General features: G+C 37.8%; 1 protein-coding gene across 1 annotated transcript in view; it reads right to left on the bottom strand.

Moving 5' to 3' along the window:
- Nucleotides 1-5,585: 5,585 nt before the first annotated feature.
- tfeb (transcription factor EB) overlaps nt 5,586-17,327 on the bottom strand; it is a 54,008-nt gene continuing 42,266 nt past the window's right edge. The window contains exons 6-10 of the mRNA XM_052101762.1: nt 13,937-14,054; nt 12,540-12,596; nt 11,750-11,825; nt 11,439-11,586; nt 5,586-9,444 (exon numbers count right to left, since the gene is read on the bottom strand). Coding sequence (XP_051957722.1) covers nt 8,917-9,444; nt 11,439-11,586; nt 11,750-11,825; nt 12,540-12,596; nt 13,937-14,054 — 927 coding nt within the window. The 3' untranslated portion in view covers nt 5,586-8,916. The remainder of the gene's footprint in view (nt 9,445-11,438; nt 11,587-11,749; nt 11,826-12,539; nt 12,597-13,936; nt 14,055-17,327) is intronic.

The following is a 17,327-nucleotide window of genomic DNA, read 5'->3' as shown; positions in this document are numbered from 1 at the left end:
GAGTTACAACAGTGCTATGCAGAAAAGTATTTCTGAACGTACAACATGTTGAACATTGAGGCAGATGGGCTACAGCAGCAGATGACCCCTCCAGGTACCACTACTGTCAGCTTAGAATAGGAAACTGAGGCTGCAGTGGGAACAGGCTCACGAAAACTGGACAGTAGACAATTGGAAAAACATCGCTTGTTCTGACAAATCTGGATTTCTGCTGAGGTACACAAGTGGTAGGCCCAATGCAGACTCAGTTTTCTGTTTTTGTCTGACAGAAGTGGAACCTGACGTAGTCTTCTGCTGTTGTAGCTCATCCGCTTCAAGGTTCGACATGTTGTGCATTCTGAGATGCTATTCTGTCAATTAGTGCAATTATACCACGTTTACCACACCTTAAGACACCATTCAGGGTTTTATCTCAAGACATGTTCTGGTTTTCGCCCCTAAAACTCTCTTATGAGAGGAACTACTTTCTTTTGCCACAGATTCAGTGCCCTGCTTAATATAGTTCGAGCCTTCATTGCTAATTCGAAAACACCACTTCAGAACTAGCAACGGAGGCATGTGATGCTTTACTGGAGGACTTACTGGAGTTAGTGTAATTGCTTGTTTTGATTTTATACATTACGCTTCTGGCACACGATTGGCTGATTGATAATCGCATGAATAAGTAGATGTACAGGTGTCCCTAAATAAAGTGGCTGGTAAGTGTATATACTATGTATTTCCTCCAAAAAACTACTAGTTGTCATATGTTACTTAGACATATAAAATCAAACTAAATTGCAAAAAAAATTCTGGGTCACAGGAGAAAGAGCTTGGTTGCGTTTATTGGCATAAATTTAGCATTGCTTTTTCCTTGTTGCCTGACCCTGTGATATATGCTTAGGTCATAACCCACCAGTCGAGAACCACTGCTTTAGAGAACACAGGAGAGTGAGAAGTAACGGCCATGGCCAGACTGCCTAATAGAAGTCAGCAATGCACTGTGGATAAACTCATTTGACACAACGTAACACTAAGCACATTCCCCACCATGAATGAACTCTCTTGTTGCTTGTTTGTTGGGGCAATAAAAAGAACGGTTTGATTATTTTCCTTTTAGTGTGTTTACATATGTGAAAGCTCTACCAGAGCACCAAAGAGGCTTTACTTCTGCCAAGCACTTGAGCAGGTAGGAAATTTACAGCCCATCCAGGCCACCTACAGGTCAGACATGCTTCAACGGTGCGAAAACCTTGTGGCATAACACAAGCCCTCCTGCTCCTTAATTTATGTTTTCACATTTGATTTTTCGCTTCCTCACGTTTTTGTTTTTGTTGCCAGAAAACCAGCAGGTAGAATGTGCTGGTCAGGCATTTTCTCATCTGTTTTGAGGTTGAGGAGGAGGGTGGTGGCTGGAAAATGAGAGGTGTACTGGATGTGTGTTGGAGGGAGTTTGGGAGGGAGGGGTGGATTCCAACAAGCGAGCCATAACATCTCTGCACTTCAAATCTACAGGGATTTATTAGATATGGAAGTCCATTAGCATCATAAAGAACAGGAAAAGAAAGAATGGTGCTTTACCAGGGCTGGGGCCTGAGGAAGCTTAAAGACACATGGACGTCTGAGTCTCAATAAGCCGATTTTGTCTTGATTGAAGCTAGAGAAGGGCTGTTTAACTCAGAGTACTGAAGATACATATCTTCTCACAGAAGAGTCTAATGGAAGTTGAATAATCATGGGGCTGGATTTGTGAGAAGGGAGAAATCCAACAGTCCAAAGCGGCAATTGCTCTGTTCACTTGCATGGCACTTAGTCTGTTTATGCCAGTGTCTAATTTGACGCAGATAGTGGCTTGTGAAATGATAACGTGTGAGTGTCTGTGTGCACTGCAAGAGTAAGTACCAAGGTTTTTAAAGATACATCTTTAACGCCTTAATTTGACAGATGAAAAATGGATCATACCGTTGGAAATCTAAAATTGGGCTTTTTTTTTGCTACAAATCAACACGATCACACGAGAAATCGATATGTTGCTTCCATTCCATTTCTGTTAATTTCTTTTTTTAAATCACTACTGATTTTTGCTCTTAACGTACATATTTACGCCACTGATGGTTAGTCTTAGGGTTGGGGTTTGGATTAGTGGATAGAATTAATAAATATGCATTCCTGTTTACTGTGCAACATAATTTCACCCGGAAACTGGAGCTCAAATGTCCTCGACAACACTTTCCATCTTCAGTGACTGGGGCAGTGAGCAGAACCAGAGATCTTCTATACAGAGATACCTCCACGTTTTTAACATTGGAGAGAGCGTAACGGTCAACTAGCGTGTTGCGACAGTAAGTCACATTTTGTGGATACCACACAAATTAATGGGGAGAGCCATAAACTGACACCTACCTGTCGTAAAATTGTCCATGTATTCTTGTATGAAACATACTCCACACATAGTTCATTCCAAACTAATTGTAGTGTAAAACGTTGACGATTAGTGGACAGGCAGTCAATTCATTAAATGATGAGCTTTTGATTCCTCACAAAGCAGTTTATTCAGTGTACAGTACTAAAGGATGTCCTCCAAAGACATCCACGGGCACACACACACACACACACACACACACAAAAAACGGCCTCTTATCTGCTCGCCAGTGTATCGCCCTTAGAATGTCTACGGGACTGCCGCATTATGCTATTTTAGCTTAAGCTTGAAGGCTCCCCTATATAGAAGCCTTATTATGGCAGAACTTTGACCTACTGTCATCAAATTCACAGTAAGATAAAGTCTGGGCTCCCTCCTTCAATGCAAGTCTATGGGATTTTAACCTGTTTTATTTTCAGATGAAAACCATAAGTCTGATTGCTCAGCGAAGTAATAAAACAACTCTTTTCAACAAGCTGTATGATTAGAAATACAATTCATGTCTGTAGCTCATGGTGCGTTCAAGTAATGTCAAAATCATCTTATTTACGAGTTGAGCGCACATGAACGGCACCACAAAAGTCTTAATTACGAGTGGGAAAAGCAGGATTTTTTTCTCAACCCAATTTTCCGAGATTGGTGTCGATTGTCGATCAAGTTCGGATTGTTGATCATGGCATAAGCAAATTGTTATTGGTAATGAATCAGTTTTACTTCAGGATTTTGGTCGTGCCGTTAAGTTTGTATGCATTTGTTGTACTGTTAAAGAAGAATAATGATAAAACTTGCTAGAAAATAAGACTCATTTAGCTGGTTAATGCAGCAGCAACATTTGCAACAAAACATTTCAACAAAGTTGAATTAATATATGTTTTTTTTTAAAATGCCCTAGCAAACACCACTAATAATATGCTATACATGCATCAAATACAGTAAGTCATAGCCTTTACAGTATAAATTCTGTGTCATTTTGTGCATTTGTATTCAATTAGCAGCACTATTCAATATATTCAGGAACTGCCCTATATAGCTGTACTCTCTCACATGGTCCTTTTGTTTCAACAAATCTCTTCAGAGTGATAATTCAATCTGATTATGGCATCCTACAAATAAGTTCTGTTTATCTTTGATACATGTTTGTTTTCTTTAGATGAAGATATATCAAGAGGCGTAACCTGAGGTCAATTTAATTGTCGCCAAGCATTAAGAGGAGATTAATTCTCCGTTCTCTCTCTGTCTCTGTTTACAGTTCACTCATTTTAATGAAGCAACACGATTCTTGGCCCGAACATTTCATTTATGTGAGGTGGCAAGAGCCTAACTGAAATGACTGCAAGCTAATTATTCCTCACCTCATCCTATTTTAAGCCTAGCTTTATCTGGGATAAACTGCCCTAATAAAATGGTATTTAAAAATAGGTTAATTGCATTGCAGTGCTGTTTCTGTAATTGTTACAGGAAATAAATGAGGTCCTGTGCTATAGAGGGAGGACAGGGCGTTTCGAGGTTCTCTGGTGCCACCTAGAGGTTCCAGAGTGATCATTTGGTGACTGCATTGTTCACATTGCCCACTAAAGATGATCTCCTCTTGAATCATGAGAGCGAAAGAGAGACATTAATTGGTTATGGCAGATTACTCATGATTGATGCTTGAATTAAGCAATGAGAGTACATGCCCAAAAATAATTGTTTTATACCTTTAAGAAAATCATAATTTCTGACAAACCAAATGAGTATGGTGCTTGAGTCATCAAGCTGCTGTTGAGAGACATGTAATTGTGTCATTTATATAATAAGGAATAAGACATTAAGTGTGTGTGTGTGTGTGTGTGTGTGTGAGAGAGAGAGAGAGATATTTTTAATAAAGCAAGAAACAGAGGTCAGTTAATCTCTTATGAATAACCACTTCCTCTAATATTTTGCTCTTATAACCGGTTTTTTTATTAAACCTCAAACATGTTTTCCAGGGTATATTTGTATTTCTTCCCATATCTTTGTTCGCTGTTCCTCTCTACAGACATGTTTTAAAATGACCATATTTGAATTATTACTTAGATAAATACATGTTTTAAGTGTACTTAAATCTACTGTAAATAATTATGCTATGTTTGGAATAGCATACTACCATCCTACTCTTACTATGTCTACTGTATTTAGTAGCTATATACACAGTTTTTCTTGGTTGTTGGCATATAGGATGTTCCAAGCTTCATGGATAATTCCCCAGAGTTCTTCTATCTATTTAGGTTGTCTCAAATGCTTCTGTCTATTTATGTAATCTCAGACTGACACGATGTTCAGAGGGGAGCTCTGTGGGGTCATGACATCTGTTGCAGAGCACCCTGTTCTTCTATTCTCATCTATTATATTTGCAAAAGTAATGTTTGTGATTCTAACATTTATATTTCCTATTGACACACTTAAGCTGAAGATATAAATAACCATCTTAAGACAAAAGCTTTTGTGAAACATCTTAAGTGCCTAAGACTTTTGCACAGTACTGTAAGTATATACAGTATATGTGTAATATATGTATACTGTGCACAGTGTTAACTTTCTATGTGCATGAATTACCCGGGTTGACCTACTAAATTTGCTAAAATTAGCTGTAAACAACAGAGCATACTGTGCTCAACACTTGACCTTTAAATTCCAGTGTGATGAATGAACCGTAAATAATATCAAAGGGCATTTTCTTTCTTAACATATTATTTGATTGTACTTCCAAAACACATTTTTACACAGAAATTGATTAAAAATACAAAATAACCATATTATTTTATTTTTCTTTCTTTTTGAGTGGATGCCACATGCAAACATAATGAGGTCATATTACAGATGTTACATACTACTGTTTGAGACATTAATTGTTGCATTATATAACGTGTTCTGTTGAACATAATATTTAAAAACATAGCAGGCAGCATATATTATATACAGTATTTATACGGTAAGTATTCCATTCCAAACAAAGCAGCATTATAGTTTGGAGTTTTTAATTTGGATTTATTTATATTTTATTTTTAACTTTTCCTATGACTGTTAGTTTAAATTTGATTCAGTTCAGTTTATCAGTCTCCTTCAATTCCTTTTTATTTTAGTTTTAGTACTTGAGCCCTAACCGTAACAAAATCTAACCCTAACCCTTGGGCTATGTGTAAAGGTTTCAAATTTTACACGAGTTTTGCAGTCATGAACATATCTTTAATTCTGTTTACGCTAGTTGTATATGTCGGTGTTTTATTTAGTTTTCATTTCACCATAACACTGGAAAATCCACTTTTTTAACAAGGTAATTCCATCTGCTTGTAATACAATGTAGAGCGCCCTCTATCGGCACTGCTGAGACACATCCTCACCACCATGAAACGCCTTGACAACACAAAAAACACACAAGCCAGCCATTTTCCCATCAACTTAAATACATTTAATGAGGTGTCACTTAATTCCAGAGATTTTTGAAAGTGAAAATCCCATAGACATGACACAGTACTGAAACATTCTCAAGGCCTTCAGAGGGTTTGGGTAAAAACTTGAGTCACATTCTGCTTGTATTGTCTTTCAGCATGCTGTATAATGAAAAAGTTTTTTCTTTTTTATCATCAAGATATTTTACCAAAGCATACTCTTTACTTCAAGTGATTTATCTTCAGTCTTAATGGCAAACCTTCTCATTCCTGGTGCATGGCTAAATACAAAACTGTCACACAAGCAAAATGAGAAGCCACCTCCCGCAATACTATCCAAAATGCCCTTTTTTCTCTTTTTATTTTTGCTATGACTATTCTAACAAAACCAAGTCAAAGATTTGCATAGAAGTAACCAACAAGACTCGACAAGAGTGTTGGTTGTTTCTAACTTGGTTCAATGTATGTTCCATAATGCACCTGTGATAATATTAATGCGTAAAATATCACCGATGCTGATGGCACTTATTTAAAAAACTAAAACAGTAAAACAGAAAGAGCTGGTTAATAAGACACTGGAAGTGTATAATTCTTCATTTGGATCTTGTTTTTGAGAACAGCACATGGGTTCAATAAAAGCTCGTGCTCAACAAAGGCAGACTATATGTCACCTTGAGTTTAACCTACTAAACTGTACAATACGTAAAATTCACATTCTCAGTTTAATTCAAATTTAATGAAAACAACGAATCAATACTCAACAGTATCACTTGTCCTCAAATAGCTCTTTTTCTTAAAAAAAAGAAAAAGAGAAGAAATCAAAATCAATATAAAAACAACTTTATACATGTTCTTTAAATCTATTAATAGCCTAATGTGTTTTAACGATTTTGTACAAAGAAAGGAAAAAATATATATAATATGGCTCTGCACTTGCCATTTGTATAATAGAATGGCAGATGAAATATTTTATACTGTATTTCAATGGCTCGGCAGTGAAATATTTTTTAGAAGAAAGAAAAAAGGACAGGTAAAATACATTTAAGTGGCTTATAAAACATTGGGGGGGCTTCATAAAATCTTTATAATGTCAATAAAATTATAATTGGTTTTTCCAGTACTTTGGGAAGTTAAAAGGACCAATAAAAAAAGATAACCTATATGAACACATGTACCTTTTCTACATATTCCACATCCTTTTCAATACTGTACATCTCAAAAGCTGGATCAAATATCACGTTGATCCAGTTTTCCTGAAAGGCACCTTGGGCTTTATAATTTCAGCTTGGCAAATGGCACTCACAGTTGTTGGCTCAATGTTAATGCATGCCAACACGAGAGTGCATTTGACCATTTGCTTCTTGAAGAATCTGACCTTGGCCTTAAGACACCTAGGAGACTAACTGGCTAATTTATTTTGCATTCTGCTGCACTGTCCACTGACTGTACTGTCACACTAGCACCTGATCTGCACAACAGACAACAGCAGCTACATAAAACTAATTTTAAAATAGTCTAAGGCACTATGGCAGATTTCTTTTTATAGCTTTTTTCAAAGTCTCTCCAAGCTGGTGGAGATTCATACCAGAGTATGACAATGGCCTGTTTATAAAAAAATTAAATAAAATAAAAAATACTATCATTACAAGATTTGGCATTTTTTTTTTTTTTTGCTGTAGGACTCATTTGAGTAGCTGTTCTTCTTTCCTTTGTGAACATTAAATTACCGTTCCAGGGTTCCCACACTTTTTAACCAATTAATTTCTATGTCCTCTCCAGTCATTTGTGATTACTGGATAAGGATGTTTTAAACTCATTTAAAGTTCAAACTCAAAATAAAGATTCGCTCATAAATCAGCCATCACTATTGCTGGCAAACACATTTTAATATACTTATAGCCAAATCAATATTTTAAATTTCCGTGACTTCGAGAACCGGAAACATTTTCAAGTTTTCCATGATTGTGGGAACCCTGTCCTTCCTGCATTTGAGGATTAGCTGCCTTTGCTTTATTCTCTCTGATACAGCAGGCTTCCTGTCTGTCTGTCTGTCTGTCTAAGAGCTCAAATGTGGCTGTTTAATTCAAGTGGAAAAAAAAAGGCTCCAATAATTAGCTCATTTCTGGATTCAGGAGAATATTGAAGAATAGTTCACCCTAAAATGACAATTCTCCAGTGGTTAAATCTATATCTTCAGAAGTGTAATGATAGGTGTGGGTGAGAAACAGATCAATATTCAAGTCCTTTTTACCAATTCTCCTCCCTGTCCAGTAGGTGGCGATGTGCACAAAGAATGCGAATCGACAAAAACAAAGAGGAATGTGAAAGTGGAGATTTACAGTAAGAGTGTTTCACACCCACACCTATCATGTCGCTTCTGAAGATATAGGTTTAACCACTGGAGTCATATGGATTACTTTTATGTTGCCTTTATGTGCTTTTTGGAGCTTCACTTGCGTTGTATGGACCTACAGAGCTGAGCTATTCTTCTAAAAATCTTTGTTTGTGTTCAGCAAAAGAAAGAAAGTCATACACATCTGGGATGGCATGAGGGCAAGTGATGAGATAATTTTCATTTTTGGGTGAACTACCCCTTTAAGGGTGTTTGACAGTCTCACATGTGGGGAAAAAGCTGATATACCGTGTGTTAATAGTAAAATATTTCTACCGATAGAGAATGTGAGTGTGTGGTCTGAATATGCATGATAATGCACATTTAAAAAGTTTGAATGCTATTTTTTGGGTGTTGCCAAATTGAAAGATTTGAAGGGGTACATGTAGTTAAATGGTGCCTGTGTCCACTTTTATACTATTTAAACAAATTTTGGGTGACAGTATTCAAGCATATCAGTTCTCTGTTTGTTCAGCTAGTCTGTTTTTGCATGTAAATATAAATCAGTATGTGCATATTATTGCGTTGAGTGAAAAGTGTTTTTGTATGAAAAGCATGGATCTCGATTTGGGTGTCAGACTCTAAAGGAAGTACCTAAACTGTACTGCAGATAGCAGGGTGCAACTGCATTGTACCTTGACTTGTTAACTGTGTGATAATATGTGTGTATGTCATGTCATATGCATATGGTGCAGTGACACCCAAGGCTGGCCGGGTCACAGTATGTCTGAGTCTTCAATGCTGAAGCTGCTACGGCGGCTGCTGTCAACAGACGCCTCGGGGGATATGGCAGACAGCAGTGGGTCAACACCCAAAGGCGACAGGGCCTCGTCCATCAGTAAGAAGCCCAGCTCGCTCTTCTTTCCCATCGGTGCGACACCTCCACCAAACGAGATGAGATCTCCCATGCTCCCCATCCCATCCTGATATCCTGAAATGCCCATGTCACACAAGTCCAGTGACTGGGCATAGTCAAAGTGCTGAGAGCTGCCCACTGCCGGATACTGCAGCGGGGGCTGTGGGTGGAGGTGCTGGTGCTGGTGCTGGTGGAGCTGAGGGTGGGGTTGGGTCTGCGGCTGACCCTGGTGCTGTGGGTAGTGAGGAGGAAGGTGGGGTTGATGTGGGAGGTGGTTCTCCTCTGGGCTGTTGTCCTGCTTGAGGAAGGGGTTTAGCACCTCGACGTTGATTAAGCCAGATGGAGAGCTGTTGGGAAGGCCATGTATCTGGGCTTGCGTCTCAAGCTCCTGAAGAATGAACAAGCACCACAATCATAATGAGATAAGTTTATTAGGTTAATGAGATAAGTTTACAAAGTTATTAGGATTAATGATGACAAATATATACAACATAGCGCTTAAAAAATATCCTAAACTAAAAAGTAACAAAAAAATTATAATAAATAAATATATATATACATATACACATACACATATACACACTACCGGTCAAATGTTTTGAAACACTTGACTGAAATGTTTATCATGATCTTAAAAATATTTAGATCTGAAGGCATATGCTTAAATGTTTGAAATAAAAAAAACAACACTATTTTCCAAATTATCTTTTGTCCAATGTCTGTGTTTCTTTGCCCACTCTAACCTTTTCTTTTAGTTTTTCTGTTTCAAAAGTGGCTTATTCTAGGGGGGACTGGGAAGCTCAGCAAGTACTGACACTGACTACTACCCCTGGAATTGTGAGTTCGAATCCAGGGTGTGCTGAGTGAATCCAGCCAGGTCTCCTAAGCAACCAAATTGGCCCGGTTGCTAGGGAGGGTAGAGTCACATGGGGTAACCTCCTTGTGGTCACGATTAAGTGGTTCTCGCTCTAAATGGGGTGCGTGGTAAGTTGTGCATGGATCGTGGAAGTTAGCATGAGCATCCACATGCAGAGTCTCCGCGGTGTCATGCACAATGAGCCACGTGAGAAAATGTGCAGATTGGCTGTCTCAGAAGTGGATTCGACTGAGACCACCCAGATTGAGGTGAGTAACCGTGCCACTACGAGGACCTACTAAGTAATAGGAATTGGGCATTCCAAATTTGGAGAAAATTGATAAAAAAAAAATAAATAAAAAAAAATTCAATTCTTCCAGTAAGGCCTGCACACCTGAGTCTTCTCTTTACTGTTGTACATGAAACTGGTGTTGAGCGGGTAGAATTCAATGAAGCTGTCAGTTGAGGACACGTGAGGCGTCTATTTCTCACAACTTGTTTAGTTGTCCTTTGTCTTTGAAGACTGTAGTGTACATCTTTGTATGAAATCTTTACTGAAACCTTAACTTAATTTGGCAATTTCAAGCATTTTATAGCCTTCATTCCTCAAAACAATGATTGACTGACAAGTTTTTAGAGAAAGCAGTTTCTCTTTTGCCATTTTTGACGTAATATTGACCGTAAGACATGCTAGTCTATTGCATACTGTGACAACTCAAAAACAAACACAAAGACAATGTTAAGCTTCATTTAACAAACCAAATAGCTTTCAAATGTGTTTCATATAATGGCAAGTTATTTTCAAGTACCAAATTAACAATTTAGCATGATTACTAAAGGATAAGGTGTTAGAGTGATGGCTGCTGGAAATGGGGTCTGTCTAGATTTGATCAAAAATGACTTTTTTCAAATAGTGATGGTACTGTTTTTTACATCAGTAATGTCCTGACTATACTTTGTGATCAGCTGATTGCCACTTTGGTGAATTAAAGTACAAATTTCCTTCCGAAACAGCAAAATATGTACATTATTTCAAACTTTTGGCTGCATATTTTGGAGTTCTGGCCCCAATTTGGGAATCTCCAGGCTGCAGCTATACCTATTTGGAAAAAGCGGTCTGGCACTGTTTCGCTTTATTAGACAGAAACATTCTGATCGGCATATACAACAGCCAACCACAATTCGTCAGATATTAGAGTGTCGTTAATTGAACTAGACTGCTTCAGACCAAACTCTTGAAAATAATTTTCACACGTTTGCCATGAACTTTGGCAAATCTAGCAAATAGTTGTTAACCGTACAGTCCATTTACCACCGCACATGCTAACACAAGATATGAGCAGATCCAGTTCATGCTCCTGCTAAATCACAAATGCCCCGTTGATGCCAGAGTGATGCTAGCTACAGTGTACTGCTAAATGTAGCAGTAATGCCATAGATAAAATGCATTTTATTGTCCGCAATATCTGCTATTTATAACTCTGTCACTTTTTACAGTATGTATTGTGTAAATGAATGTTCATCACCTGAATGCGGAGCCACAGCTGTTTGTTGGCCATCTCCATCCTCCTGAAGTTATTCTCCACCTCTCTGGTTCTGTGGATGTCCTTCTGCATGCGTTTAATATAATCCACAGAGGCCCTCAATATAGTGCCTTTATTCCAGCGCACATCCCTGAACACATTCCAGAGGGTCAAGTGCTTATTAATGGAAAAAACAAACAAACAAAAAACTTGCACCTCCATATAGTTGGAAGAAATGTCTAGTAAAGTTAACATCTGGTCTGGATTAAATTACTATCATTTAAATCCAAGTGTTCAAATGGATACAAACTTACAAGTCATTGGCTTTGGGGATCATGGTGCCTAGCTCCTTAATTCGATCATTAATGTTAAATCTTCTCCTCCTTTCAACTAGAGGAAAAAGTAGAGAGTTTGTTAGTATTGCAATAGTAATGATTAAGGTAGTAGTATTAATGCTTTATATTATCTGCATATTCAAGAGTAATACTGTTCAAGAGCCATTAAATACATTCTAAACTCATAACTAGCATCGAATAGAATATTATGAATTATATTAAATGTTACATTACAGACTGACTATTCTACAGCATGGTAACCTATTCATTAAGGCCGACCTTGGCTTTCATTTGGGCATTATAAAGGGACTTGTTAAAATTTGTCTTCTGGCTAAAACTTTTCTTAATGAGGGTTGCTTAATGAGGTGACTGGTTCTGGACAATACTACACGTACTACTGCATGCTCTCACGCAATAATTGCTGCATTCCTAGCAAAGCATTTATAATGCAAAAGTTATGGCACTATATACCATCTTATACTGATGTACTTGGGAAAGGACCAAGCTTAGCAAATTTTGCAGAATTGCTCTGTCTTATTGTACAGTTCCAATACCTGCAAATTGTCACAGGCAATTACATTTTAATGCCAAGGCAGCAGGATCTGCCCGAGTTAAAGATACACCAAAGTGTAGTGCGCTGTCAGCTGAATTTACCCAGGGATGGTGGTGACAGGGGGTGTCAATGGCAGTGCAAAGGCAGAGCTAGTGTACTTTAAACTGTGAAGGATTGTAAACTGAGTGAAATGAGGGAAAAGTAGTGCATACTCACTCAGATTGTGGTTGTCTTTCTTCTGTCTCTCCTTAACTACAGCACGGACTTCTGCATCTGGGTAAAAACATAATGCAACACTGTTCATCAAGTATGATGACAAACATGTTTTGCTTGCTATGCATACAAATGCTGTCTGAATGATGACAATAAATACCCCAAAATACTTTTGGGAATTTTTTTTCCCAAATACTCGTTTTGAAGCAGTGTTCTTTACGCTAATTGTTTTATATTGGATGTTATTTATTTTAGGTTAGTATTTCAAGAAATTATAAGATTTATTATAAGTTAAAGATGTTATGGAATTATGCTTTGCATGGTTTTCAACCTTAACAGACCTAGCCCAATTAACAACATTTACTAACATTACATTATATGTGACCTACTCCATACTTTAAGTCACTTTGTTCCAGATACACATTTTGTTTTAGTTTGTTTGTAAAATGAAAAGCGTTTAAATGATTACATCACCCAGTATTTAAATTATTACATTTCAACAATTATTTGGAGTGGAAACACAATAATTATATTATTAGAAAGCATAAACTTTCCTTCATACTATACGATTACTTAAAATTATAATTAAATATTATTATAATTTTTTTAATTGTTGCTTTAGGGTTTTAGGGTGTACAACATTACATTGTCATGGTTCTAAAGTTGTAAAATTGGATATAACTTTATACAGAAAAGGTTAGTAAGCAATTTTATCACACTAAAATAATGTCAACACGCATATTGGTTACGTTTACAGACTGGCCCCATTCACTTCCATTGTAAGTGTCTCACTGTAATCCTGATTTGGGCTTTTTTTAAAGAAAAGGACGGGCAAATTGAAATGAACTTTGTGGTAAGCATCATTATGACCATAAATGCTGTTGATTGAGCTTATCCTGTGTTGAACCTGGAATATTCCTTAAACAGATCATTAGTTAGAATGTAAGCGATTAGTTAATAGTTTAAAATGGCATAAAATTCTATGCTTTATAAATCTTCTCCACAAACCGCTTAGTGTGACTTCAGGGACCACTGACTGAAAACCCTGGATTTAAAGGATGACAACTTAACTGAAAAATGTCTGAAAGGGTGTAAGCTCCTATACATAACTTTAGGTTGCATTTTGACCAATGAATTTCAATGATTTTTTTTTTGTCACTTGAAATACAAAATTTTTTTGTCAGAGCATAGCATACCTTGAAAACAATTATATTCAATATAGAAATGTCCATGACTTATGTACCTAATTTTCATGAATGTTACTGGTGTGGAAATTCCTATTTTAGGTTTTCCACCACAGTGAAAACCCTGTAACAATATGCCAGTTTGTGATTTCTAACATCTGTGTCTGTGTACAGTAGTGTATATGTTTGGTATGGTACAGATGAGATTGGCTGTACCTGACATCTCTCTCTTAATGGCTAGGTTGGCAGGGCAGGAGTTGCTGGTCATGGCGATCGCTTGTCCAGTCATACCTGGCCCTGTGTACACATCCAAGTGGCTGCTAGACAGCGGGAGCTACAGTGCACAAAGAGAAACATAATGCATAGTGAGTTGAAAGGCTACAGCAGCATTTAAAGATAAGACACTTCTAAGTATCTAAGTATGTCCCTCAAGTAAATCATACTACTTATGAGAAACAATAGCAAACAATTAAACTTTCAAATCAAGAGCACAGTTAATTTACAACTATTTTAAAATTCTTGCAAGCATTTGATGAATTTCATCCTATATTTGAGGGCTACAGCGCTTGATTAGCAACTATATTTGAGAGAGCAAGCTTTACTGTCCTTGCATGAGAAGATTCAGCTTGTTTGTCCTAAAAGGCATTTTTACGAAGCCATGTTCTGCGTAACCCTGGTAAATTATCACAATCACTGGAAGCCCAATAAACACTCAGCTTATCTTTAGAGCAAAGCCATAAATGCTAGAGATAACATATGGATAAAATGCAAGAAAATATCACACTTGGCTATTGCTCCTGGAGTGAGAGAATTGATTGACAATGATTCACTGTTCTTTCTTATCGGCCTCTTTATTGCTTTACACCAGCTGTATGTTATATTCCATCTCAGTGTTGCAGTATAATTGTGAGCAAGGCAGTCCTGGGCTTCTAATGAGCTGTGACAGATAAAATCAGGTAACAGAAACCTCAGATACCTTATCACGAACGCTACTGTGAAGCACAATGCCAAACAAACACAAATCAACAGTAAAAAGCCAGCCCGGTGCCGACAAAGACAGTGGCGGAGAGGGACATCGTAAGCAGCAAGCTCGTTACACCTTTTTGTTCTATTTATTTTCATTCTACAAAGCATACTGCAGCGATATATACACAGAAAACAGAAACCGTTCATTGAGGATTTCAAATGCTAAGATAAACTAAGAGAACGAGTAGGATGAGGGAGGGTGTGAACTCACTCCATACAAGCTCTCGAATGCTGCATCCTGATAAGCTAAGACAACGATTCCAAATATGTGTATGCACAATGCGACCAACAGAAGGTGTTTGACCCCCATTTGATGCTAAGAATTTCATCCTGAGAGGCTTTTAATCACTGATCAAAGAGTACTATAGAAGTGATCAAAGCAGAGACATGTCCAACAGGGTCAGAGGCAGTCTGTGCTGCAGTCTCATTAGGAGTTTTGTCTAAACCCCACCTCTTCACCCCTGTGTCTCTCCTGACCTTTAAAACCTCTAATGCCCTTCTAAAAAACAGTTTTACACACTAAGGGGTGAATTCACTAAACAGTTATGCCACATTTAATGTTCGGTATGCCAGCGCAAAAACCTTCGTCTTATTCAGTTATCACCTTCAATCCAGTTTTACCAGGTGCTAATCTCTGAAAGAGCACTGCGTTTTGAGTATTTAAGTATTTGTCATTCTTTTCAGTGCAAACTCTGCGATTGAAAAAATATAAAAGTACATTTTCTAGTGATCATGGCAGCAGTATTCCATCAATTGATGATCATATTATGGATAAAAGCATTATAACCCGGAATAAATACAGATGAGCAGTGTAGTCAAGCGCCCATTCAGCATGTTAAAGTGTTGATTCAGTTGTCTGGATCACAGTAGTGGAGTGATGCTGTACAGTCCCACAAAAGTGTGCTAAGTCCTCCGCCGTGCAAACTGCATTCTGCACAGATTTGTGCACTGGCCTAATTTGCATAATTTCTGTGTGAATCTGGCACTTAAAGTGCATAGCTTTCAGCAAGAATGATTGATTCTTACTAAATTCCTCTCTAAATATTGAGCAAGGAGGGTGATTCTCTTCATTCACATCAACTCTAAATTGAGAACTTTACATAAAGTCTGATTGTCACGTACAGCTCCAATGCTTTGCCTTTTTCAAAGCCTGTATTATAAAGCCACCAGGATTAGGCCTTTAATCATTCTGTAGACAAGCATAACAGTTTCATTCACCAAGGAAAATCTTAGCATATAGGAAGGATCCGTAGGGAAAAACAGCAAGATACTATGTAAGTATAACTTGTTAACAAGTGGTTGGGCCAAAATTTGTAGGGTTTAAAGGCAAAAATGTGAAGCATATAATTTTATAAAAGCACTAACATGAACTGTTCTGTCAAAACTCATGTATTATTTGAGCAATAACATTGTTTAAATTGTCATTTTTACTAATTTCACAAAGAATACTTGGAAATACAAACTGTGCTCCAACCTGCACCCCAGTTTAAGGGATGTGTAATATGGGAGTGTGGTGTCTAAACTAAAGCGTACCCTATCGTAACAATTATAAAGGCCTTTTGTAGACTTACAGAAGGGACGCTTCTGTTAATTGGCTAATTGCGCATGGTTATTGGCTGATACCGATAATCTCAAAATGGCTAAATATATACTGATTTATCGCTCTATCAATGCAATCAGCCTTCATTCAACCCTAAGACAAGAAACTAAAGGTGTTTCTGGTAACAGAAGATGCCTCAACATATCTCCAAACCAAAACAAGCATTAGCACTTTGTTATGGGTAAAAGGATTCCTCCCCTCCTTACACACAACATGCAGAAGACCAAGTCCATTCAAACAGGCTGAAACCCCCACAGAGCAGCTAGAACCAAAGATCAATAATCACAATAGGAAACATATCCCTAACAAGACACTGATCAATAGCAAAGTCAATCACTCTACACATTCACTCAATACTCTATAAAAAGGACACGCTATGTTGTATACACTGCAGCTTAGAATTGTACTCCACCTAAACAACAGCTATAAACAACGAACCATTAACAAATACACATAAGCACAACAGGCTATGAGCAACAGGGTGCATGGCTGTTTGACAAGGTTACCGGTGACTTTAAAGTGCCCAAGGCATTTGTTCTTATTTCCATTCTCTTTAGCTTCCAGGAAAACACAGTACATTTCGTAGAGGCAAGTCTATGAAATCAACAACCCCACCTGCCAGTTTCATACCCAAGCCCGGTTTGGAGAAATGAGAGTGATGGGTAAAAGACAGTTTTCTACTGCCTTACCAGCTGAATCTTCTCCCCATCGAGAACCTCCATGATGGCATACGTTTTATTTGTATCTTTCAAACTGGCCTCTGAATCTCTCATGGTTGCACACACTTGCTGTTCTCCCCCTTCTCTTCTTCGACCGCTCCAGAGAGACTAACCCGAGCCACACCAGGATCATCTCGATTTTACTTTCTCCTAAACACTAAACACTGAACTTTCCCCTATCTGGACTTTCAGCTTCCCCTACCTAGTCTTCTCTCTCTCTCCAAAACCTCCCCCCTCTCCTGCTTCCCTACCTTTACAAAAT

The sequence above is a fragment of the Xyrauchen texanus genome, chromosome 32 (assembly GCF_025860055.1).
Source record: "Xyrauchen texanus isolate HMW12.3.18 chromosome 32, RBS_HiC_50CHRs, whole genome shotgun sequence".
Classification (NCBI taxonomy): Eukaryota; Metazoa; Chordata; class Actinopteri; order Cypriniformes; family Catostomidae; genus Xyrauchen; species Xyrauchen texanus.
This window is presented reverse-complemented; position numbering and strand designations above follow the sequence as displayed.